Source organism: Paralichthys olivaceus, chromosome 11 (assembly GCF_024713975.1).
Source record: "Paralichthys olivaceus isolate ysfri-2021 chromosome 11, ASM2471397v2, whole genome shotgun sequence".
Classification (NCBI taxonomy): domain Eukaryota; kingdom Metazoa; phylum Chordata; class Actinopteri; order Pleuronectiformes; family Paralichthyidae; genus Paralichthys; species Paralichthys olivaceus.
In genome coordinates this window covers 9860067-9887082 of record NC_091103.1, presented here as the reverse complement: position 1 = coordinate 9887082, position 27016 = coordinate 9860067, and the positions used below count along the sequence as shown (strand labels likewise).

The following is a 27016-nucleotide window of genomic DNA, read 5'->3' as shown; positions in this document are numbered from 1 at the left end:
GTAAATTCCAAACCAGAGCAAAGTACATTTGTGAAATTTCTACTGAAAATACAAATGGAGATGTGAGGTAAAACATGTTTCAGCCATGAAGTTGCATTAACTGGATAACCTCAAGTTTAGAGCAAGTACCTCGTAGTTGTAGTTAAGTATCACTTGCTTGAGTATATGTACTTAGTTACCTTACAGCTCTGGATCAGAAAAGCTTTCATCATCTATATTACGTGACCTCTGCAGAGGAAGGTCATGTGGTGTGATCAAAAGCTCCAGAACAGCGACTAACGACCTTGTGTGGAGATCAACTCAAACTATTGTAGTTTGAACACTTGAAAGCAGCAGTTATTAAAGAAAAGCACTTGCAGAAAAATGACAGGGGCATCAGTTAACATACTTCAACATTTTATTGTTCATTCATTTATCATTATTTCCAGAATTGGAACAATCAGCATTCATAAGAATGTAATTGAAGTCTCCACATGGAGCAGCTGAAGTCTGGGCCTGGAACAGTCGACATGGGCATCACGATGAAATGTTGAAGGCCCACAGCTTCAGCCAGCTTACAAACCAGTGTTGCCACGGCAATATAACAGCCAACACCAGTCTGATAAGCTAGCTGACGGGGGGGGATCTCACTACTGAGCCTATAGAAGGGGATGTCCTCCACATGTTGAGATGGACATTGATCTACAGAGTATATTTCACTCAGGATGTATGACCAACATACGGAGGATGTGGAGTCCAGATGTAGATTGGTAGAAAGAAAAAAACACCAAAAATGGAAATTTGACTGTATTAAGAACATATAACCACAAATAACTATTTAAAATGAAAAAGTAGAGGACCAAGTTTTTCACTTACCTTTAAGATGACCATGTCTAAAGAGAATTATGCATTAGCTCCTTCATGACATTCTTAAACATCACAATAATCACAGAGGAGCTTTTCATGATTTAACATTTAAAAGTTGGTCTCATCCTCCAGGAGAAATCAAAGAACGACAGACTCAGACTTGGAAACAAGTGCCATGACTTACATGTTTTATATATATGATCTGATCCAACCTAAATGTACAGAGTAGAAATGGGACTAGTTAGCCGAGAGTACAATGTCACTTTACAAATGATATCACCTTTTGTCTTTTGGTTCAAGTTGACTCACGTCCACACAGACCGTTGGAATAGAAAGACATCTGCACATACGGTCCAAAAGATAGTAAGATATTTACACTGTGTGCAAACCATCTGTTTTTTATCTTGATATTGCTTTTTTTTTTTTACATTTTAAAACGACAACTCCAGAAACAAAAGACGACAAGAGTTGTTCTTACTGTCGAACAGGACAAAAACATGAGGAAAATTAAACCCTGGAAAAAAACAAAACAAGAGACCATCCATAGCAGTTATCTTGGCCGCACACTGTACAAATGAATCAAGATACATCCATACATACATGTTACAAAATTAAATAACAATCAAGAACTATGTTCAAGGGAAGCCAAACCTTCCCGTCTTGCATAAGGCATAGCATCTGATGGGCACTGCCCGCACACAGCAGCCACCACCAAACCGCTGCTTCACTTCTGAGGTCAATGAAAGGGTTAATTTAATCTGAAAGTAACATGTTAAGATCAACAGCAGAACCGATCGCACTACACAGAGAGTGAGATGAAGGGAAGAACTACAAAACCTGAAGGAGGGACAAACAGTTAACAGTAGCATACATCCTCAAACACACCAAAACCAACAGAGCCTGGCTTTCATTCTTTCTTTTTTTTTTTCTCTCTCGAGCATTCAGCCTCTTTGAGAATGGATGAGGGTGAGGTTTGTTGTTAAGTTGTGAGTGGCTGGGTCTGAGCGCAGGGCTCTCAGCAGCAGAAACACAGTCACTGGGATGTCTGAACTGTTTTTGTCCCCGTCATCACTTGGTTTTCTCCTCCGAGTACCTCTGCGTCTGCAGCCTCTTGGCGTAGCTCTGAGCCATGGAGTTGACGATGGAGATGACAAAGTAGCAGACCATGACCAGCACCACTTTCTCAAACACCCACGACAACCAGTTCTCATCCTGCAGAAAATCAGGGAGTAAATTACCGTTATTAAAAGCACAATGAGCAAACTAATCCCAGTAAAACTATAACAGTGTGAATTTTTGTTGGTATCCTGCAGTTATGACAGTAGAACCTGTAATTGTCATTTCAATATAAAGGTTCAGGGTTTTTAACACTTGAACTTGGTTTTTGGTTGCTAACAATACAAACTAAACACTGGAGGTTGTTGTCTAACATATAACATTAAATATATAAATATTTTTAGATTGTATGTAATTTTCCAGTGTTCAAATTTGAATGTGTGATAATGAAGTTTATTTTATATTTAAATGTTTTTTTACAGAAAGGGGGCATCACAACTTTTACAGATTGTTAAGCCCTATGAATGGAAACTAACATAAATATGGACTACACAACTACAATTACAGTTATTTGCTTTAATTTGCTGTCTCTGTTTTTAGGCCAATGTCAAGTGTTAACTAGAAAAAACAAGCATTTTATGTGAGAAGAAAATAAGACTAAACCTCACAAATAAAAAAACCTCCTCACTCTTATTTTTCAAGTGCTGTATGGCCTTGCAGAAAATAGTAGAAAATAGGGCTGGGCCAAAGATTATATAAAGATAAAAACAATTGTATAAATTGATATTGGTAATTATCACAATAAAGGTCACATTATTGTTTCTTTTAAGAATAAAGACAGATGTTTGCTCCTGAGTGAAAGTTCTGGATTTAAACTCTTTATGAGCAGAGACTAACAACAATAGCAACACTTGTTAAACATTAAAACATTTTACAAATCTAAGGTGTATCAGATGAGTGTTATACCTCCTCACTGTGCTTGCAAAATACATAAGCAATACATCAATATATATATATATTGGACTTTGTTCTTACCGCAGGTGCACTTCCTCCAGCATGGTGCAGCTTGGTCCTCTGGGCCTCCAGGTACTGGCTGAAAGGCTTCTGGAGAGCTGGTCCTACTTTAGGCACAGACCTGATGTGGCATCCCAGCAAACATCCACACAGAAAACACACACAAGAAAGAGAGAGGAAGAACAGTAAGTCACTTACCCTTCAAAGCACCTTTACGTCTCCAAAACTGAAGCCTCACACAGAATAATCATTTCCTAGAAGAGCCTCATTTCTTTCCCTGAACTCTACCAACAGCCCTCACTGATCCACCAGCATCCTTGTGAGAGCTGCTGCTGCTGGACACATCCTACACATGGGCCTTGTGTTGATCCTCCACCTCCTCTACTTGTTCCTCTTGAGCAGGCAGCAGGGAGGAATGAACCAGCAAGTCCTCAATCCTCCTTTATACTGCTCTGCTCTCTATAGGCGCCTGTGTCAGCCCCTTCAATCGGGAAGTGAGTCGCCATGATGTCATCACCTTTACCACCATTGCTGCCTTCTGGGTGGAAAGACAACCAATCAGGGTGTCCTCATGTCCTTATTAGGCAGTGTGGATTATCGTACCAGGTGGGGTGGGGGGTGGGGGGGCTGATCATAATGGTTGCCATTTTATTAATTTATGTCATAGAGAGGCATTGGTGTTGTACTTTCACCATTTGCTCAGGAGCAGAAGAGTTAAAATAGAATCTCTACATGACACCAAACTTATCATTACCATGAAAAGAAAAATATAATGCAGGCTGCACACTCACACAGCTTTCGCACTGTATAAATTCAACTCTGTCCCCAGTTAGGCCATAAACATGTTGTCTAGACTTGACTAGACATAGCTAAATAAAAAAAGAGACAATTTACTAAACAAGCAGCAAAAAGGGGACAGGGTAATTGCTGATTTCAAGTAAATCTAACTATTTTTGACTGACTCTTTCTTGTTATCTCTCCCACTTTACACAACACAGACACAAGTAATTGCCATGAAAACATCCTGTATCAGCAATGAACCACCATCTGCATGCATCATAGCGAGTCACTCAGAGCCATTTGATTTTCGTGGGAAAAACCCTTGAATCAGGGAGAGAAACAGATTCAGAACTGAATACCTGGACTTCAGATACATGTAAGTTAACATGCAACAGCCTATTGATTAACAGCAATCTAAGCAGCTCCTATGACATAGAAGAGCAATCCCACTCATGAAAAAACTACACAAGGTCAGTCAAACTCTTTGTTGGCTGTGTGTATAAATAAACATAAATTAGTGTCAGTTTTTTTTATTAGAAAAGCTCATTTTACCTGATATAATCTTTAGCAGTAGGTATGTTATGTTTAAATCCTACAAATAAGCAAAATCTGATACCTAATCAGTAATTGAAAGTAAAAAAAAAAACATGATTGTGATTCCTGCCTCGCCGGGGGATTTCTGTCAGTGACTCAGATCGACATGATCGAATGGGACCTCACACGTCTGACCACCACTGCTGCATAGATGGTTTACATTACTCTACCTTTTTGTGGGAAATGAAAACATCCAAAAATGCATTGCACGCACACCCCTGCTATGAAGCATTTATTCATACAGGACACCCAATCAGTTGTCCAAAATGCATCTGTAAATGTTTAGAAATGCTCTGCCAACCACATACCAGGCGGAGACAATGAGACCAGTACTTACCCGATCAATGACACCATTTGCTCCACTATGTGCTTGCTGAAGGTGATGATAACAAATAGTTTCTGTAGGAAAAAAAGAGATTAAGATGCTTTAAAACCCACTAATTTTTGGATTATGACAGAATGTTAGGGCTACTTAAATGGCAAAAATGTCTGAGATTTTGAGAATAAAGGTTGTACATTTATTAGAGTAAAGTTATAATTTAACGAGGGAAAATAAATCCTCACTCCTTCTGGATACAAATTTTTAAAAAACAATTTCACTGTTTCTTGAGAAACAAGAAATACCTTTTAATATAACAAATGTAATCAATAAAAGCCAAGCAGTCACCCACCACCAAACATGTTCTCCTCCACTAAAAAGGTAATTTTCTATAAATATAAGGTTCTTTCTTCAGGATAGACCCAGTTTCTTGCACAATCTTTTCAAAGCCATGATACTTAAAATTTATGAATTTTTTTCTGGTAATATTACAACTTTATTCTTGTAAATGTACGACTTTTACCACAATATTACAACTTCATTCTTAAATAAACGCAGACATTTTTTCCCCTTTGCATTCTCCGCTGTAAAAACACACGGGAGGCATCCTGTAATTTTTTTTTTTAAAGGACATCTGAACAAAAGAGTTAAAGAGCAAAGAACAAGAACAGAACAATGGCATCTTTCAGAAACACATGACGGACAAATTAATATGTAGACATTTTGATTCTTAATTTTAGCGGCACAGCTGTGAGAGGCCACCACGACCACCGTCTACAGACACACTAATTACAAAAAAATCAAACCTGGCAGTACGAGCTACATTTTGGGCTGCTAGGGGCTTTGTGTGGTTTGCAAAGAGACGAGGGGAGTGGGGGTGCAAAACCACAATATTCTCCTACTCCGGTCCTGAAACTGATCGGCTTTAAAAGGCATGACGCATGACCCCCTGGACAAAATCAGACAGGATATGACACGTGATGTCCGAGGGGTTTCAAGGTACAAAGAAAAAAAAAAAAAACAGTCACCCCCTGCAGCCTCTTGCCGTCTGCTCCATTTCCTTTTCTGAAGTCTATGTTCTCATGTCCAATCTACATCCTTCATAACCCCTGCTGCGCCACAGCTTTATCTTAAGGGTCTTAGAGTGAGATCACGAGCTGGTACCACCATGAGATGCATTGGTTCAGTTTGTTAAGACACTCGGCGACTCACCCAGACTCCGACAACCTCTTTTAGTCAAGGCTTACATTAGTCACCGGTGGAGCAGACTCAACAATATACTCCATGATTGAAAAGTTTTTTTGATCTACTTCATTTAAAAGGAAAAAAATCCAAGCTCTTGTTAAAGACCTTTTAAAAGCGTCCCTCGTTTCATCTGGAGCCTCTTCAGATGGTTTGGATGCTTCTCAAAGAAGAAGAAGAAATCCCCAGAGGAACAAAGTCAAACAGACTTAACCAGAATACACAATTAGGACTTTCTCACAGCCACCGAGTCACGATCTAAGCACTAGTTTTCATCTCTCCCACAAGTTTTGGGGTTGTGGTGATTGTTTAAAATGAGTCAGGCAGCACGGCATACCCTTTCTTTTGGAGAGTGGATTTTTTGACATGCACCATTACATTGCGGACAAAGAATTGTGATGACATGAAAGAAAGGATTAGTAATATTCAAAGCCTAGATGCCGCAGGTATGTGCCCACATGGTTTTAAATTAAAAAAAGGTCTAATTTGTTGTAGTCCTATAGTTTCTAACTACTTTCGTTGAACTGCTGACCTGTATATGCATCTTGATGATGGCTTTCCCGATTAGAGTTGCTCCAAAGAAGGTCCAGAAAGGAACCATGAAATGGCCGCAGGTTATTCCAGCCAGGTCGAACAGAGGATTAGGGATCTGAAACACACACACCAGTAAATCCTAGCGATTCTTCTTTACACAAACAGACAGAGATGATAAAAATCCCTTCTAACAAAAAAACTGTCAAGTAAGAAATAATTTAATAGTGACTTACTGAGGCACAAGCCAAGATCCCAAAGAATCCAACTTTCTGCACCATGTGCTGGACCCCCAGTTTTGCTCTTGTGACAAAATCCTGAGAGTAAAAAAATTTAATAATTTTAAACACAATATTGCAGTTGGATATGACTGGATGTGATTATTTACCTATTTTAAAGAAATTTGACAGCCAGGTATCTGCTGTATAGCTTACACTAAACATTATTGAGCTCAATAGCAACAAATCAGGAACTTAGGGAATTAGACACATAGCACTTCATATTTTAGATGCAATATATAATTGCTTTTTTTTAATTGCCACAAGCCAACTTTTACTTAATGTTAAATTTGTACCCTTGTTACTGTATAGTATTTTGTATTATTCTGAAATGTTATTCCAGGTGATGTATTGAATTTTCTCATGTAATGCATTGTATTCCTTTGTATGCCATACACCAGTGAAACATACATATCTATTAATGTCTGCAGTATTGGACAATTATGTTTTGAATCACGATGACAGCTTTCAATACCGTTAACCTCCCCTGTATCACAGCATGCGCATACAAATGGAGATCTTGAACACATAATCACCATTTTCTTTTTTTCCTCTTAAAATAACCATGTGCTTCTCGCAGACACGTGGTTTTTAAATAAACGGTGGTGTTGTCTGCAGTGTTATTACACAGAACATGAGCTTTACTGAGAGCACTGTGGTAAAATACCTGCTATTTCTGAGCACTGTACGATTTTTTTTGGGTTTGATGACATTACAACTAAAACATGTGTTGTACAAAAGTGCAGAGGATCTTTTGATCCAATCTCCAAAACTGTGGGGGTGAAACGTCTGTGGTAACAAGAGAGAGATCATAGACGATGCAGGAGGGAGAATAAAAAGGGAGACCAAAAAATGCCAACTCAGTATTGGAAATGTAAGTACTTTCTGTGTTATAATAATATAATATATGTGATCAATATTTTTCTATCAGAATTCTCATTTCCTCTATTTCTCTGATTTTTTAAAATCTTTTTCTTAATGTATCCAAAGTAGATTTGATTATTATATTTCATTGATTATTATTGTAAGAATATTATTTAATAAAACAAGACATTATTAAGTAAATGCTCTTTTTTCCTTCAATAATCCACTCACAATTTTCTCCCAAAATGTTTATAATTCTTCTGTATAGAAAAGGGTTTCTATTGTTGATCAAATAAACACATGCCATGAGGGGATTTTTTTAGCATATTTTGTGTCATTCCCATGAGTTTATTAGAACTTAATAAAGATGCTTCTGATGCTTCTGACTCAGAAAAAACTTCTGGCCGATGCGCATGAGGATTAATGACAGACATGTGATGCCAGGTTTGCTTCTTCAGCTGAGAACAAGTGAAGTGAGAATAGGTGATGAAGACAATATTCACAACTTAGCTGCTTTCTCCTCTGCTGACTCAGCATCTGATCTCAGCAGTCTCCAGTCATGTGAGCTCAGTTCCTGACAGAACTGTCTGTCATTCAAATTAGAGGCCAGTGAAAAGAGACACGGGAGGGAGCGAGGGAGGGAGAGCGAGCAAAGCCTGAGGAATGATTAAAGGGGGAACAGTGCTCAGAGTGACTCACCCAAGAACAGACAAATTTACTGGAAGTTTAAGGAGGGAGTGGCTTCACTGAAGTCACATGGCCCTTTAGGACCAATCAGTGGGCAGTGGCTCCATGGTCAGTTGTGCATCATGAAGATAAAACTCAATTAGATAAGATCATTTCATATTGAGTTGACGGGCAACAACTAAGAACTAAACAAAGGGACGGGGCGTTTTTAATTGAAGACTGAAGGTTGGGTCGTCTGGGCCACCTTTCTCAATAAATGCGTAAAATTTCGGCGAACTTTTTTAACCATTTGCTTAATCGTAATTTTTCACCTAAATAAAGTGAAAATAATGCATCTTCGATGATAGACACCTTTTCCAACTTCGATTCAAATGAAGCAGATCTCAGGTGGGTAATGCTTCCTAAATCCTTTTGTCAAATATTCATAGTATTTGCTGTATGTGCCTGTGTTAATGACCTTCTAAAATACAGATATTAGACACAGGCAACTCTGACCTGAGCACCCTGAGCCTGCTCAAGCATCTCCTCAAACTCCTCGTAGTCTTCATCATCTGGATCAGCTCCCGACTGACGAGCCGCTCGGGCCATGAAATATGGGGGCAGCTCTCCGATGGCAGTACCTGCACCCTGAATCCAAACAGTTGGAAAAGTTACATATTTTTATTATTTATTTTACACATTCTGACACAGGTACTGTACCTATTCATTCCACCAACTTTTGATTTTATAGACTGACTGAAGGCTCAAAAACTTTCATTAATTTTACTGCCCTGCAGGCACATGAGCTCGCTGGAATGGTATTTACATGTCCTTCAGAGACAGGATCACTGTATCATCTCTGTATTCAACCTAATACCTACCCACATGCAGGCCTCCAGGCGAACCTTTGACATGATTGAGAAGAGAGTTATGCTGCTGTCCACCACTCCACCTTGGGGACAGACAATCTGGTCTGGGTATGGAGGCTCTGGGAAGTCTATGGAGCCGCACTCGTATGCAGCCAGGGTTACCGATGCTATGTGAGGACCCTAATGCAGAGAAAAAAGGATGCTTTCATGAACAGAAAAAATAATTGGGACATAAAACAGGTAAAGACATCCATTATGGTCATCACGTGTCATGAGACACTTGGACATGTGGCTGTAACTGTGGAAAACACAGAAGTTAAGAGAAATTAAGCAGCAGGATGCACTGCAACGGTCGGGGGAAGGAGTATTTACATTATTGTAATTATCAGTCTTGTGTCTATACACCTTAAATTTTCTAAGCAACAGCGGGACCTGTTTAAATACTGTCAGTTAAATTCACCCTGTTGCTGTTGCATGATTAAACACGGCTCCTGTACTAACAGTATCGGCTGTCCACAGGTACAGACACACACCAACAGGAGCTGAGTCACAGTCTGTGACAGGTAGGCATGTCATCATTTATCAGTCAGAAGGTGCCTGGTTAGGCCGAGCCACCTGGCCCCAACCACAGTGGGCCCACCTGTAGCTACAACACAGTTATTCCATTATGAGTCTTCAAGGTGAGACAGACAACACTGACAGTAGATGGACAGCACACAATGAGTGTGCGGTGACTGCTAATGCCCCCCCCCCCCCCCCCCCCCCCCCGAAACTCTCCACCCTGCTCCGAGTGTGAGCCCACAGGCAACTTCTATATTTACACAACAAAGTCTCTTTCTTACCAAACAGGACTTCATTAAACAGAATTTATCCTTCAGGACACAACAAGTCAGTGTTAACAGGTAGTGAGTCAGAGTTTGTACCCAGATTCTAATGCACTCATCTGACAGGTGATGCTGTGGCCTCCTGCTTTCAACCTTGTTGTTTGCTAAAGCTACCAGAGTAGAAATCTTCACATACAGGGTGAATAAACCACTTAGCTCAGTTAACATTTAGCAAGTGGATTTCACAATGTGGCCGTCAAATTTACCATTACATCCCATAATATGAAATTGCTAGATGGAACAAACAACATACTGACATTTAGGAAGCAACAAAGATAAATGCCAAATCGAAATTATGAGATCAAAAAATAAATAAATTGAAATTATGAGATTAAAAGAGATAGCAAGTTAAATTATGAGATGCTAACCCCTTTATTTTCAAAGAGCTAACTCATTATTTATGGGTACTTACAAATTATTTGTTATTATTATTTGATATACAAACTTGTTATTTTCAGATGGCTACACATTACGTTTGGAAACTACTGACATCTCTAAAAAAAATGTCGTAAAGTAAATCATGATTTTCAGTTCGAGAGTCATTACTTTCATATTATAATAACTTTCAGGATTTATTTTTTGGCAGAAATGGGCTTCCATGCAAACGAGGTGTTCAGATTGCTAGGGTGGTGACGCAACAGGAAGAACCATAAATTACTTTTAGTCTGTCCTATTTGCAGCATGAATGAGCTCAGCAAATTTCACGCCACTCTCCTGTGACACTCTGACCTATGGGTGGCACAAGATGGATTGTTGGTTGAAGTTGAAATATTTGACTTAAAAAAGGACACAAAGTTTCCAATATTAGGGTTCATCCTCTGGGCATCAAACTAAATCTATGGGAAACTGGTCAAATGTTGTCCAGATGAACAGATTGAGGGTAGGACTGACCAACTGGTGGACTGGAACAGTGAATAGTCATTTAAGCGTTAATATTGAAATATGCTCTAAATTATTGGTGATATGATCAAATGGACACATTTACAAGTAAAAGCAACTATATCTTGGCCTGTTTCCTTTAACCACAATATTTAGAGTATAATTCAACACAGAGGAAAAGCAGTGACCTCCAAAGCATCACCATGAATCATAAAATAATACTGGTGGTGAGTGAATCCCCTTTCCCACGAACAGAATGATCTCACCCTCTCTGTGGGGCTAACTTTTAATGCTCCAGGCATGAGGGAGATTCACAGTGTATATCTGTTGTTTCTATGTCTGGTTTTTCCTTCAACGTTAACTCAGGGAGTTTCCTTTCCATGGCTGACATCAACATTGAGTAGGCAGCAGTCATAGGAGCTGCAGCACAGTGAACCTGAACTAAGATCTGGTGGGCTGGGAACAGCATAGTCTCCTAATGAGCCCGGCTTACATCATGTGGTTGGCGACGTAAAAACAGCTTTTACTTTTCTGTGCAAAAATTCCCAGGAATTTAGGGAATGCTTTGCATGGTGCTCTGGATGCAACTAATGGGGATATGCAGTGACAAATGAGAATGGTACCCAGCAGAGCACATACCTCTGCCAAGACCCAACATTCCCCTTAAAATCAAACAAGCTGCACAAAATTGCAAACATTCATAGATATCAGTCCTTTAAATATACCAGATTTTTTCCATCAAGATCGATTATCATTCCTGGGATATTAATGAAAATGCCATATCTCTTTTCCAGATCTGTGCCAAACTTTTATGGGTTCTTTTTTTGGCCCATGTCCACTTCTTCATGCTTCCACAAAGTTTTGCATAAATCTCTACAGCAGTTTTTGCATAATCAGGCTGACAATCACACCTACAAACATGAGTGAAAACATTATCTCCTCAGCAGAGGTGAATAAGGGGTCCTCTGGATAAGAAACATATGCATTTGTGACATGAAATAGGGAGACAGTTAAAACACAGGAACTAGAAAATGACAAGTGATCTGAAGCAGATTTTAAGCGGTTTGTCCTCAGAGTCTTCAATGTCTTCAAAACCAAGAGCCCACAACTGTAACCCTTTAAACTTGCTGTTGATTGATTGATTGATCGTTCAGTTAATAGTGTAATGTTCATACCCATTCAAAGCACCACATTCTAGCAGTTAGAGTCATAAGAACCCTCCCACCTCGAAAGGCAAAAACATGAGTGTAACCCTCCCAAATAACAGGAGGAGATCAATTATAGTGTCTATAAAGATGAGCCTCCAGTTGTGCAATAAATAGTTATGGTACTGCAAATGGAGGATTGTAATTGACTTCATTGCAAAAAGTTAACACTGGTTACTGTTGAACGCAAACAATTAACATAGCTAGCAAGATTATGAGAACACAACTGGTGGAGCTGTACACTATACAGACCAGGAGAAAGTGACATACCAATAGTAAAAGATCCTTCATTCACAGCAAAGATAAATACTTTCAAGCAATCTTTTATTCCATCTTCCCTAATTTTATGAAACAAATATGGAACTAAAGGGGCATTACACAGTAGATACTTAAGAGTGCACACAATAAATGTTATTAGCACCTTCCTCTATTCCATCATTGTTGGACTCACTGTACAAAGAAGCCCAAAACCACTAGGAACCACTCAAGCAAACATATGGTCAGCTGAAAAAGTATTAAAGGAGAGATTACACCCCAGCTCTGAAAAAACAAAACAAGGGAAGGTCACAGTAACATCTTTTCCGATTATTTCATTATAATGGAAAAAGCTGACTCAGCCTTCCAACATCTGTGTGAGTTCTGTGCAACAGAAGAGAAGCCACATCATCAGCCTGAAGTGGACGATTCCTGCCTCTCTTTCATTTTGATAAATTCTCCTTTTTAACCACAGCCAGGACAAATGACACAGATTTTAGTGACTAAGTCATACAGTCATTCTGTGACTGGCTGTCAGGGGAAATGACATTTGGACAGATGTAACAAAAGTGGAATGAGTTTGAAGAAGTCAAAGACAGTGAATATGGAGTATGACGCCATCATCTGGCAACTACAGGAAAAGACACACACATGACCTTTGCAGAAAAAGTTGTACTTGTAGCGAGAAGATAATAGTTTGTGGTATAAATCACCATCAATTTATCAACCTGCATATTTTAGATATACAGGACATCCTAATGTAGAAAAGTAAATGTATTTATTGTGTCTGTTTTGTACGTCTCCACTATTTTGAGTGCTGGTGTGCAACTGAATTACTTAATCGCTTTTAGACATTAACTGTGTGATCTCTCTTAACGCATGGCAGCCTGACTTGTACCTACCGTATTTTGAAATGTCTTGTCTACAATTAAAGGTATTTTATTCTGACTGAAAAAAGAAGTATGCTGTTTTCAAGTAGATGTCTTCTGTACTATCCCATATAAAGAATGTTTTTTATGTACACATTTCCAAACTGTTCGTGGTTTCTTACCAGATAGAGAAGGAAGGTGTGCAGGCCAGTCCCAAGGCCAACTGAGGACAGGATCCCAAGGCCTACCCAGTAGGCGCACCATAGAAACCTCTTCTCCAAGTACTGAACATACTACAGTGACAGAAAATGAAGTAAATAAACCAAATATAATGAAAGGAATAAAAAGATTTAGGGACATTTAAATTTCAAATAGTCATATCACTAGTTGTTTGCCATTATTTCCTTTGTATGTATATTACTTTTGATTATTTGTGGTAGCTTATCACTATTAAATGGGATTATCCTGGGAAGGACTTCATTCTAAAATTAAACTGTGACAGATCACTGAACAGAGGAATTTGTTAACAGAACATTCAGCCAACTATCTGTGTGATCAAGGGTTACTTGACAACAGGGCAGACCGCATCATCTCCACACATGAGCTTTCCTCTAGTGAAGTTTTTAGATGGGTTAAGAGCGACTTATCATTAACCTTTAAACAGGTTGGTGATGAAGCAATGCTGTTGATTATTAACAACACAAAAGAAAAAAAAGACCAATTACTCAAGCCTTACTTGTTGGTGTGCCCCCTCAGTGGAGTACAAAATGGAGAAAAGAGAACATAAGACCAGAAATAACAACACTATGCCTCGTCGCTGCCAAAGCCTGAAGAAGAGAAAAAAACAATATGTCAACCTGGAAAAAAGTACGAAACCTAAACACTGAAAAGATATTATGAGTTATTAACTGAATTGAATCAGAAGGGCTTAAAATCTCAAATGACCTTGTAAGTTTGACTACATAGTTTCCAAACAAATGTAAATGCAGTTGATCTTTCTACAATTATACTCACTATAAGCTGTATGATTCCAGCTTCTTGGGGACATAGGATTATCATTATTATTATTATTTTATAATCATCGTGTGCTAACAGGACAAAAAGTCTGTGTCACATGTGTAAGTACTCGTGTACAGACAAAGGCCCTCTTAAAAAAAACCTGTTCTACTTCTTACTGAAGCGTCCACTCCTTTAGCTTGATGAGGGTCTCCAGGAGAAAGTAATGTAGCGAGGTGACAGGCCTCCTCCATAACACCAGAGACAGACGCTCCTCTTTATCTTTCTGTCTCCTCTCCCTTATTGAAGAGTCTGGATCACAAACAGAAAGACAATCACCCCCACACACTGAAGCACCTGCAACCACATCGATTTCTGCATCCTGTTCAGATGGCAATGCTAAATACATGATATAAATAACACCAACAAGTTTGCTCCGGCATTGGTCTCTATAAGCTCAGTCGTCCGCACCTCTGGAAACTGAGAGTAAGCGAAACAAATGACTCAGCCTGAGAGTTTTTTATGACCATGTGGTGGCATTTACAGAGGTTACACAACATGAACTTTTCAGGGACACTTCAGGGGTGAATGTAAAATTAAAGTTTCACTGGAGACTTACCCGCAGCCCTGCCATTCTGTTTGTCTTTAGCTGCTGCTCGTTTCTGAGGCTGTTCACAGCTCGCTCCATTAGCTGCCATGTCAATCACCGTGTTGGCAGTTCAGGGCAGTCTGGGACGACAGAGACAGGATGACAACAACTTTACTGTGTGTGAACGAACAGAGTCCTCTTCACTGTTTGTTTCGCTTCCCACTGGCGGAGAGCTGACGACACACACTGTGGGACTCTGAGACGTAAAGCAATTCTTATCAGCGACTCTGAAGCAACACAACATGTGTCTGTTCCTGTGAACATGGCGTTATTAACACACCAGCTAACTCATTGAAACGGTTTGTATCAGTCGGGAAACCTCTTATAAAACAGGGAGGTGAATGAGTGGATGATATCGCAGTAATGTTCACAGTGAACTGAAATAACAGCCGTCGTGACGGTGAGCCTGTCACGAGATATGATGCCAAACGCGAGCACATCACCATCCTCCACATGCTAACCGGTTAGCCAACGTGCTAACTGCTAAGCTAGGGACGTTGGCGGTCCCTTTGTGAAAATAAGGGCGATACAATCAGTAGAGAGTCGTCTTTCTTCCAGAGAGGAGTGTGAACCAGTTTCTTACCGCTGCGCCGATGGATACACAAGAAAAGATAGACGATAAAGAGGCGAAAAGAGCGATGTTTGTAAAAAATGAAATGACAGCCGTACCTCTTTCCTGTCCTCCTCACCCGGAAACAGACGCGGGACGTGTCAAAGTATAACTCTACAGCGATTCAGCCATGAAGGACTGTCTACAAAACAGGGTTTGCTATTAGTTTCACGTGGAGGGATATATAACTACATAAACACTGAAAACAGACGCAAACTTTACAAAGTGCATATTTGCTTTGCCTGAAGGATATGTGCTTATTAACTCATCAAGAAGTTTATTTTGGAAATTCAATGAAGACGTATTTCCGTGCGCTGCATTTTATGGGCCAATCAGAGGTTGCCAGATTTGCCAATAGAAACAATTACACTACTTTGCTTTACTTCAGTTGTAACTAATGTTTTAGCTCATTAAGGGGATTTCCTCATATTCATTTAAAATACAGCAAAACCAGTTAAAGTTGCTTTAAGTTGAAAATGCTCCTGCTCTGGTTAGAGTTCTTTAAATTGTTGCTCAATTCAAGTGTCCACCTTGCCTGTCCTTTAGGCCTCAACATGTCAAGAGAGCATGCTTGGAAGATCTCACACACACTATGAGTCACACTAAAAACACTTTACTGCACAGAAGAAAAGCTGCAGACGAGTTGTATGCCACTGTGATATGGAGACAGTGAGCGACAAACAATTTAAGCTACATATGACCATTTATTCTTCCATTTTCAGGAGCTATCCCATTCCTCATGTGACATATTCACAAAAACATTCACAAAACTTTGCAAAGCTCACACGTCATGTTACATAAGCTCCCTGGGGGTGTTCAGTGATTCTATTTTACAAGGTCCTTTCGAACAGGTTCAGCGAGTGTACACTGAGGAAAGACACACACGACTGTTTCTTTGTTTTATTACAACACTGAAAGAAGCCTGAGTATGCAAAGATGCATTTTCACAACGTATGTTTTTAATTCTACCAACAAACAAAAAAGGAAATCTATACTTGTGTATGCAAGAAATAATCATATTCATTCATAACATGTTGTGCATATGACAATAAACCATTGAAAAGGAACGTTATTCATCAGTTAGTCAGACATTTCTGATCATGAAATTTTTTTCCTGTTATTAAAATAAAAGAAGCAACATATTCCCAAAAATATTTCACATATATACCACTACAGTCAAATATTGACCAAGGAAATGTTTTAAATCACCAATTTTAAGCAACCAGCACCCTTAATGTCAAAGTGGCCACAAACAAATGTGTAATTGTTTTGTTGTAGTTAAAAAAAAGGGGATTAAAACATGAAGCAAACATGAGGATAAACAGTCGAGCAAAGTGCTGTGGTTGCCCTCCTGCGTGTAACAGGATTTCTATGTAGATTGCCTGCACTGAAATCTAGCCAGCAGACTCAAATTCCTCATCGGCAGAATGAGACATTGCAGCTTATAAGGTCTCAGATAAGGTTACTAATGGAACCATAGGCACTATTTTAGCAGATGGCTTGTTCTATTCCTGGGTCGTAACCTAAGCAGGTAGTGAAAAGGGTAGTCCTTGTTGGTGTGTCTGTTTTCACTCATCATAGTGAAGTGACGACAGGAACTTATCCACATCCAAGTCGTGGGGAAAGCAATCAACGAGTTTCTTCTTCTCCTGCAGATTTAAAACAAAAGTCAAAACTACATTAATACAAATATGTATCACAACTCTACAATTAAATACCATTGATGAGGCGATGTTTGAGCTGTTAAAGGGGTTCCCAAATTTTCAGCCCGACAGCAAAATATGCCAGGACCCCAATTGTCCTAGAGGATGTTGATTTGAGCTTGTTCGCACAAGAAAATCTCTTTGTGTGCATGTAACAATGCAAAGAATATTGATTAAATATTTTCTATTTGTATTTGTTCATCTCAAATTTACATTTTTTTAATCTTTTGCTACAATCATGGTTAAAATATGCTATATTTCATTTTAAGTTTTAAATTGTATTTGATCTATGGAAATAATTTCACATGGTAAGCCCTGAAGAAGTCCTTTGGGAAACACTGGTTTATCCGACTTTAACTTTTGCATAAACACTTGATTATAATTCAAACTGCAGATATTAAAGCGCAGTTCATGTAATAAAAAAACAGGACAACAAGATGGACAACAACATGGGTTGTGGGAGTTTTAGTTACTGTCTGCTTATTATTACACCTACATCGGCATTACATTTAAATAGAGCTGAGAAAATCAATTAATAATTCAATTGAATGAGTATTAATGCATGAGCCACAATGTTTGTTATATAGTTATATATATAGAGCAATTCATCAAAAAATAATAATACCTGAAGAAAATAATGGTTATTTTCAGCATCTGAGAATGGAAAACTGCTGAAGCAGAGCATGTGTTACACAAAACATGGAGTTTTTATGACTCAGTGCATTATAATGTGTCAACTGACAAGTACTAGCACTGTACCTACCCGCTCTTTCTTTTTGCTGGGCGATAGTTTGGACTCTTTCTTGGCAGGCGCTGTGGCTGTGGGTGAAGACTGTTTGCGTTTTTTAGAGCTCTTTGAGCTTGTGGGGGACTTTTCTCCAACTCCATCCTGACGTAAACTGTCCTTCAGGGGAGTGCCCGTTCTAGCTATGGCAGCACGAGAAAGAATCATGAGTGTGTGAGCAGCCATGTTAATGCTGTTTTCACTGCCAGCCTCACTGGAGGGGCTGCAGGTGGGGACGTCCGGGGTGTTGGGAGGCATGAGACGCTTGTGAGGCCCTTCTCCACCCTTTTTCTGTCTGGAGGGAGTCCTGGGATAGTCGGTGGACTCCTCCTGGTTACAGCCGGTCCCGGGGGTACTGGGTAGGCTTATATCTGAGGTACTTGCTCCAGGCCTCTTGGCTGGGGTGGAAGGAGAGTTTAGTTCCTGGATGTCCTGCAGCATCTCAGCTGCCTGTTTAACCAGAGAACAGGTCTTTGACTGGGCTTTTGTAGCCTTGGACTGGGGATTAGATTCTGGTTGAGTGACAGCTTGAGGGTTAAAGTCGCTTGATGCTGAGGATGCAGATGTAGACGGTTGCTGTTTAATTTCATTCTCCTTGTTGGCTGTCACATTTGGTGTTTCCTGAGAAGGATTCCTCTTTTCCGTGCGGCCCTCTCGTGATTTGGCAGGAGCCTTTTCTGCAGGTTCTTTCCGGCTACTTTCCTCTTTGTCCTTTCTACTTCCTGGTTTCGTTGCAGAGTCAGAAGACATCCTAGACCTCTGAGAATCATGAGCTTTTGCTTCTCCACCATCATGTGTGGGTTTCTTGTCAGTAGATTTTGATCTTCTTCCTGATTCTAACTTTTTCAAAGTCTCAGGCTGTGAAGAACCAACCCTGCTGGCACTTGCGCTTCGAGACTCTTGGTTGTTGATCTTATGATCTTGTTTGCGAGAGTTCTTTTTAACAGGATCTTTATGGTGCTGTTGTGGAGGCCTGGAGTTCTCTGCCTCCTTCACTAACCCTCCTGCAGTCTGGGAATCTGTTGAGCATCTGATAATCTCTATTCTCCTCTTGGGCTTGTTGCCACTTAAGATAGCAGGCCGTGTTTGAGGGGCTAGTTGAGTTTTATCTTTCCCAGGTTGCTGGACAGATCTTGGTGTAGATGTATTTGTGGCTGCAGGTGAGGTGGTTTTTGGTGTTTCAGTAGTTTGTAGTTGAACTCTTGCAGAAGAGTCAAAGCATAAAATTCTACGATGACTGGAACACTTTGCTGCATCCTGCTGGCTCGTCTTTTCAGCTGAAGCAGGTTGAATTACTTTACCAACCACAGTTTCCTCAGTGCCTGAAATTCAAGAGAAATATGGTCAAAGCAGCAAAGCAATGACAAGAAAACAGGATATCTGAATATACTAAATCAGGGATTACTACTCCATGTTAGGATGTAACTTACCAGCAGTTGTGGACTGTTTGACTGCCACTATGGAAGGTTTGTGGTTGACGGTTTCTGGCTGCTTTACCAACAATGGATTTGGTATGGCAACCAGCTGTTAATAAAACAGAGATAAGTGTTATTGTTCTGGACATTGCTAAAAGCTCCAAAGCCAGTGGAAACCCCCTGAGGTGAGACTGCACTCTAGTCCAAGTTACACAATTATCAAGTATATATATATATATCTTACTGTTGATGGAGCCTTAACAATAGTGGGACAATAATTGGTTTACTTTTTCAGATAATAAATATCATTGGCTCATTATTATATTCTGTATTTTATCACTTTGAAAAAACAAATACAAATAAGAAGTATAATTTATAACTAATTCTGAAGGAGATTACTTGAAGGGGGGCACAAAATTAGATTTCATTCAAACAATCTTCACAATTTTCACAAATTCTGCCATTTGTTTGGAAACATTATTTATTAAAGTTTGATCTGGGGGTGCTGTTAGAGCAAAGCTCACAAAGTTGTCAACATCTGTAGTACATTTCATGCAAACCTGCTCATTAGAACTCAAGATACTCTGCCATGGAGCAAAGACACATTTTCTCAAAGGGGCAGAATGGCAGATAAAAGGGTCAGCAGAGTGACCAGGCATCATCCCGTGTTTCTGTTAAAAATGGTAACACGAGAAAATACCTTGAGGCTCAGAACTACAAACTGAATATAAAGTTGTGTTACCTGATTAGACACCATCTGGACATTCCCCAGAGAGTTCGGGCCCACAACAGAAATAGGAAGCATCATGGGTTTAACAGGTGATGGTAAGATGAGGGCTGACCCTGCAAATAAAAAACAAAGAATGTTTTAACCAACACTAATTGTTGATGACAGTAATAGATGACAGACTGAACAACAAAGAATCAGGGACACCACACAATGAATGATGGGTGCAGATCTGGATTCTGCTTCATTGTTAAACCTGTGAACATCTTCTGAAAGGTAGGGAATAACCTGGAGCCAATGTACAGTATTGTTACAAAATGTTAATACACCCAAATATTTCATTGTTTATAACAATTAAAATAAAATGCAATTTCTTTCTCCTTTTTTCATTTTTGCAAATATAAATCAAAATTATTGATTTGTGTATTTAAAAAAAATCAATGCTTCTGTAATATTGACAGGGAGTAACAAGTATTCTTATTAATTGCTCAATTGTACATGCCAGTTAAGAATTTTTTGTTTTTATGTTCACTTATTTATTATTGTTTCTATCCCTTTGCAGCAGCAACTCTGCAAATGTCCCCATGGTGGGACTAAGAGAGGAGTATCTTATTTTATCTAATTATTGTGAGACTGAGACTTTGGTCTTTTAAGATTAAGTCTTGTACTCCATTGGATCTTACCAGTGGAGAAGCTTCGAGGATGAGTTGAAGTAGTCGCCCCAAACTGGTTGGTAGGCAAAGGTTGTCCCTTTGAGACACCAGCAGGGAGTAGCACCGGTCTGGATTGAGCGTCTGCAGTCGGGGGTTCAGTCACAAGGAAATAGCTGGCAGTTGTTCCTTGGAGAGTAGGGTTAGTGTTGTCCAGGGGTAGTTGAATTACGTAGCTTTGCTGGGCCTGCGATGTCCCTGTTAATGGAGATGCCAGCAATCCCCCAGCCTTACCGGTGAGGGGACTAGCCATTGCCTCAAAGCTCTGTAAACCACTAACTGCCTGTGCAACCTCATCCAAGTTATTCTTTGGGGTGCCAGGGTTGCCAGGGACGCCAGAGTATCCAAGGGACTTGGCTGGAGAGGAAAGATAGATGGTGGGCATCTTATCCTCAGAGATGCTGGAAATTGCCTGATTCAAGGCAGCGTTGCTGGCCGACTCCTCTTCCTGGTTATCGCTGATGATGATCTTCAAAGAAACTATACCGCTGGAATCTGAGGCAGCCTTGCTTTGGGGGTTGACATTGGTGGAAGAAGGATCAGGTGCTGATGCAACTGGGGCGCAGGAGGAGAATGATGCAGGGGAGGCAGGTGTGGATGAGGCTGGGGTAGCGGTGAGAGTTGTAGAGGCAGAAGCACATATGGGTGAGTCAGGTGTTGCTCTGAATGGTGCAACCGAGGAAGCTGATGGTGAGGCAGGCACAGCTGTAACTGTGGCGTTTGAGGAAGCAGATGTGGAAGAGGCAGAGTCCAATGTTACGGAGTGAGTACACACTGGAAGAGTGTATCCTCTATCGCTAGAAACCGCGATAGCAGACAGGTCAACAGTCGACGCAGGAGTGAGTTCAACTTGTACAGGAGACAAATAGGCAGGCTGATTACTCAGAGCTGAAGAGGGGACTGTAGGTTGCTCTGTAGAATGTTGTGCTTGTTTATGCTCCTCTTTGTTATCCATATTAGAGGTTGACGTCACCAATGGTGCAACAAGAGCAGCAGAGGCTCTTGATGAGGGAACAGATTCACAGAGGCCAGTTGCGGAGGTGCTGTCTTTAGTGGCAGGCTCAAAAGAGCTCATGCAGTCTGAAGGAGGAGGGGGTGTATTCAATGGTTCATCAATATCCATCGGTGTAACAGCAACAATGTTATTGACGAGCGAGGCTCTTTCTATTCTGTTGGAGTTCCTTGCAGCAGGTGAGACACCTTGGTGCTCCCCATGACTTACTAACAATCTGGCTGAACTGCCCTCAATTCTGGATGCTCTACCTCTGGGGGCAAGAAGCGTTTTCTTTAACAAGATGGAAGCAGCAGACTTCCTGGCCTTACGATCTTGTCCGGCTCTCATCTTTACTGTCACAGGGTTTGTATCAGAAACGTTAGTATCTCTCTGTGTAGTGCCTGAAAAAAACAAAAAAACAACAAAAATAAAATCCTGAGCAGCAATTAACACAAGTGCCCTTCTACTTGTTCTACTAATTCTGACAACATCTGAACTGGACATGAAGTTTGAAGTCAAACACCTGTCTCTACCTGTGAGAGATTGAAGACCAAGTGATGATAACTGTGTAGTCTTCATATAAAGGTGCACTTTTGACTCAAAACAATACCTGGATCATCACTCGCAGGGGGTCTGAACGTCAATGAAGATCCAGCAGCATCACTCTCTTCGGGACTACTGCTCACATCTCCATCCCCTGGTTCTCCATCAGGGAATTTGGATTTATCTGGAAATGCATAATTGAACTTTTCATTGTGCTTTCATACATAATTGAAAAAATACAATATGAACAACAAACAATTTCATTCTAAAGGGGTGGGCCATAGTTACTGTAATCGAAGAGGTCAAAGAGGGCCTGAAAAGCTGGGTCGGACTCTGTTTGCTCTAAAATGTCGTGGATGGCGTCGTCACTCATGTGGATTTCTCCCTGTGTCAGAGGATATGTGTCAAGACATAATATGATGGCACACAGGGAAATAAGAACAGAGACAGTGATTATGCTATTATGATACTGGTATTTATAGTTTTTCAGCACCTGTAATCCTAGGATTTCATCTATGGACTGGTCTGTCTCCATTGTGGCTGAAGAGGCCTTTGATGTTTGCGGCGTTGGCTCACTGATGTTACAGACAAAACAGAGGAGAAAACAGTAAAACCATTCTTTACCATGCCAACAGTCATTGTCACTGCTAAAATAATGAGCCATCAATCAAATGAACCTAATACGGATGCAGCGAGGTAATGTTGGGTTCCAACTCAGCACTTACTTGGCAAGGATTTTGTTGATGTTTTCAGCAAGCTTCTCTTGTAATGATCTGTCACCCAGTATCTTGTCACGTGCATTTTGTATCACAAGTTGCTGTGAAGAGAGACAAGGGGTATTATTATTCAATCTGTAAAAGGTTTTATACTTAAAAGAGAGAGCATGGATTTAAAATATTAGATTAAGTGTCTGCTGCATCATGTCATCCACCAAGCTGAGTCAAAAATGAATGTCCTATAACTGCAATAGTAGAGAGGAAGTTCATCCCTAATTTGCTGCACAAGACAGATGAAGAATATTGTGTGAGTGAAAATCCCTGAAAACAACAAATATTTAAAAAGTAAGCATGTTCAAGTTTTCATTGCTGAATAAAGGTTCTTGCCAGGAACAGATGATGGTGTAGCAAAACAAGAAGCTATCCTCTCCACTGCTAGAGACAGCTTTGTCAATTTGATGCTAAATTCAGTAAGTAAACATCTGCTAATGCTTAGTTTGCCATTAAACATAGCACCTAAGAGGTAATCTAACATGAAACATGCAGATCTACCTACAGGAAAATTTTCATCAACAACCTCTTCAGGCTCCGGTTCAGCACTGACGCTACTGACAGCTGTGGCAGATCTTCCAGGACCACTGGCTCCACTCTGAGCACCACCTCTCTTCCTGGGTGTGTCCCTGAGGGCGAAAGGAAATATTTTAAAATGGCAGCCAATATGCACAAGGCATAGACAAAACAAGATGAGCATAAAATGTTATACAGAAACACCACAAACACCAAGCAAAAAATATCCATTATCATAGCAGACATTTGGACTCATGGTAGTTTTTTCTAGTCAAGTTTTCCTATGGTGAAGTTAGTAAAATGTCTTCAGGGAAAAGGCTTGTTTTATATATCTATTTATGTACTTTAATTGTGTATTGAAAGCCACAGTGGGTTAGTGGGGAAAGTAAGTCTATTTCTAAAAAAGAGGTGGTTAAATATAATTGCAATATAAAAAGTATTCTTACCATTTCCGTCGTCCAGGGGACATTGGGCCTGGATTTAGCCGATTCTCTGACACAATGATATGAACCGGTGAATCCCCTGTAATGAACAAATGCGGTCACACATCACTCCAAAACTTTTTTGGGGACTTTTTATAGAAAGTGCCCATTTTGAAAGTCCTACCCAAAGAGTGACTGAGACAAAGATTAAAACAATGTAACAACAAATATATAAAAAGCATGTTTTATCACACTGACTGGGTGTATTCAGTAATCGGCTGCCATCGTGGATCTGTTGGGGTGCGCCACTGCCAAGAGCTTGTCTGATGTGCGGAGCAGAGTAGCTCACAGGGGTGGAGTGGCTGAACATGCTGTGCGATGTGTGTGCCGGGCTGATGATGGAGCTTGTTTCAGAAACTGTAGAGCAGACCATAGAACCGGCTGAAGCCACAGTCAGGACCCGCTGTCTTGCCATGTTTGCTAATCCAATGCGTGAACGTGCTGCAAAGGATAGAGGGAATAAAAAGTTGTGTTTATTGTTTTTCCATTTAAACCTTAAATCATTATTTGAACAGTGTTTCTTACATTTTGTGAATTTATTTGTGTTGATAAGGCTTTGCATGCTGTTGTTAGAGGCTTTTTATTTATTTGAAAGGTAGAAATCATGACTCAAAGGCACAAGTAACTTCATTGCTGGGTCAAACACACTTGTGTGAGTGTCCTTTAAATGAATAGAAGACTATCTTGAACACGTTTGTGCAAAAGTAATTGAATGAAGAAAAAAAGGGCACACTTACTTCTCTGACATGCTGATATAGCTGGCGAATTCTGTAGTGACCTTAAAGAAAGATAGAGGACAAGGCAACAATATGAGTGATGAAAGTCAACTATTTTTAGGAAAGATCATTTCAGCTTGAGACAGTTGCAGTGATTTGAGATATGGAAACTTGATGAAGATAATTACTTGATTTGGTTGAGTGTAAAATCCAACTTTTTCCACAAAGAGGTCATCATCACAGGTACTTCATGACAAGACTCTGAAAAAACAAACACAAGTGTATACCATAAAGTTACATTTTGTAATAATCTAGTAATAAACATTACATTTCACGAATAGCTGTATAAAGTGTTAAAATGTCAGAGGGTTGTTTGTACCAATTCAATCTATATTTGTTATAATTTCGTTGGGCTTGATTGATAGTGTAACAGACAATAACTAGCAACTGCAACCATCCATTTTTGCCAAATTGCATGAGTTCAGTAAATGCTGATATTTTATCCTGACTCTTAGACATTAAGGGTCGATGTCTACACTTACAAAAACGAGCCGTCAACCTTCTCCCCTTTGCTCAGGCTCTGCTTGTTTTGTGTTACTATTTTCTATGTGATCAACATTTGTCACTGGATTTGTTTACATATAGTTGTATTGTTCTTCTTCTTCTACTTTGTTCATAATGGTTGTGTTGTCTTTTGCATGCACATTTGAATGAGTTATTTATGGATAATTTGAACCTGCATTACAGGAAGTATTCATCGTAAAATAAAAAGCTTCTTTAGCAAGCTAAAGCCTTCCTTCTTCTAAGGTTTATGTGGTACTGTATTATTATTATTATTATGTTATTGATAATAATATATGATTTAAATATAAAACTGACATTACTTCAGTATGCATATCTACTTTTTTGAACATTTTCAGCACGATTAACAATAAACCAATAAGACTGATAACAGTGATCAAATAGGTCACTCGAATCGTGCTGCAAAATGTTCATCTGTTTCATCTCTAACGGTGATAACGGCTGATAAACTCACCTTTTGTTTTGGCAGCCACATACTCATTTAAGATGGTTGCGAGGCCTTTCCCAAAGATTGACTGTGTGGAAACCAAACAAGAGATAACACATGTAACCATCATCTTCATATGAAATGTTAACAATTAGTGAGAGGACTTATCAGAGAGAGAGAGAGAAGCTTACAAATACACAGGCAGGAATAGTCCCATCTAGTGTGGTGTGTTCAGCATACTCCTTCAGATTGGGGCTCTCATGGATGAAAGCTTGGCTCGTGGCGGACAGCCCCTCTTCTTGGAGGTAACCTGGAGAAAGACATTTATAAAACAAAGCTCAGACAGTGAATACAACCTTTACATAAATGCGTGTCGAGGCTCCGGGCGCCTGTTCACACTTCAGTGTCTTTGTTGACTAGTGGTGGGTTCAGGTCCTATTGTTTAGACTGACATCACCAGCACATGAGTGGGACTTTATCAGAAATAAAGATTCAGAGTCAGTTAAATAGAGATTTTGTGACAGGCACAGACATGTCAACATACCATGGGGAGAAAGGCTGCAAAAGCAACACGGCTACAACAAAAATCAAACCATCCAGCTCATGATCTAGGATCAATAAAGACCTGTATACAGTTGACTCGGGAGATAATACGAATAAACACTTAATTATGGCAAATTCAAGCGGTTTATCTGCAGTATCATCTCGCATTAAAGGGCTTAACACTTTGGGGACAGACAAGAGAATGTCAGTTTTTCATTTTCTTCCTATTCTGCAGACTTCACGTCAACGCATCACACCGCCACAGCTTCGGATTTGAGAGACTCACCCAAAACAAGCCGCGCGACGTCCGACGGCAGCAACATGTCTGCTCCTCACTGGACACGAGTGGCGAACAAGCGAATAATGAGCTACATGTTCGGGGGGAAATATGTCGGAGACTCGTTATTCAGCGTTAAATTGAAATAAATCCGCCGGTGACAGAGGACGACCGCAGAAACTGCAGCTCACTCAAAAGGCGGGGAACTCAATCACCTATACCCCGGAAGTGATAGAGTAATCTGCCGTTTCGACTCCTGGTAGTTGTAGTCCTTTCAAAAACGTCTAACTCCACTTTATCCCACATGCTGCCACATGCATGTTTAGTATTAAATATGTTAAATGATGACTTTGATTGGCACTCTGTAGATGTGATAGCACAGCAGCTAGCAAAGCAACAAGTGTGTTTTGGTATTAGCATTAAA

General features: G+C 40.0%; 2 protein-coding genes and 1 long non-coding RNA gene across 5 annotated transcripts; 1 reads left to right on the top strand and 2 right to left on the bottom strand.

Annotated features, from left to right (window-relative positions):
- Nucleotides 1–1006: 1006 nt before the first annotated feature.
- On the bottom strand, nucleotides 1007–15639 carry vmp1 (vacuole membrane protein 1). 2 transcript variants are annotated; one of them, XM_020095261.2, is made up of 12 exons: nucleotides 15466–15639; nucleotides 14767–14876; nucleotides 14327–14459; nucleotides 13888–13978; nucleotides 13334–13444; nucleotides 9072–9239; nucleotides 8707–8838; nucleotides 6619–6699; nucleotides 6384–6500; nucleotides 4628–4689; nucleotides 2938–3037; nucleotides 1007–2058 (listed from the first exon to the last, which is right to left on the bottom strand). In XM_020095261.2, the coding sequence occupies exons 2-12, from the start codon at nucleotides 14843–14845 to the stop codon at nucleotides 1915–1917; spliced, it is 1218 nt and encodes a 405-aa protein (XP_019950820.1). In that variant the 5' UTR covers nucleotides 14846–14876; nucleotides 15466–15639; the 3' UTR covers nucleotides 1007–1914. The 2 variants fall into 2 exon arrangements, with proteins under 2 accessions (XP_019950820.1, XP_019950821.1); XM_020095262.2 differs by having other exon boundaries at nucleotides 15380–15493.
- Nucleotides 8363–9947, top strand: LOC138412001 (uncharacterized). Its single transcript, XR_011244495.1, has 3 exons — nucleotides 8363–8598; nucleotides 8683–9299; nucleotides 9579–9947. It is a non-coding gene; the product is annotated as an uncharacterized lncRNA (long non-coding RNA).
- Nucleotides 15640–16121: 482 nt separating the features above from the next.
- On the bottom strand, nucleotides 16122–26805 carry npat (nuclear protein, ataxia-telangiectasia locus). 2 transcript variants are annotated; one of them, XM_020095212.2, is made up of 17 exons: nucleotides 26602–26805; nucleotides 25964–26082; nucleotides 25800–25860; nucleotides 24952–25024; nucleotides 24785–24825; nucleotides 24246–24488; nucleotides 24012–24087; nucleotides 23555–23678; nucleotides 23008–23099; nucleotides 22776–22857; nucleotides 22571–22667; nucleotides 22350–22466; nucleotides 20719–22140; nucleotides 20051–20151; nucleotides 19324–19417; nucleotides 17873–19215; nucleotides 16122–17055 (listed from the first exon to the last, which is right to left on the bottom strand). In XM_020095212.2, exons 1-17 carry the CDS (start codon nucleotides 26636–26638, stop codon nucleotides 16975–16977), a joined length of 4203 nt encoding a protein of 1400 aa, XP_019950771.2. In that variant the 5' UTR covers nucleotides 26639–26805; the 3' UTR covers nucleotides 16122–16974. The 2 variants fall into 2 exon arrangements, with proteins under 2 accessions (XP_019950771.2, XP_019950772.2); XM_020095213.2 differs by having other exon boundaries at nucleotides 23576–23678.
- Between the last annotated feature and the right edge of the window lie 211 nt (nucleotides 26806–27016).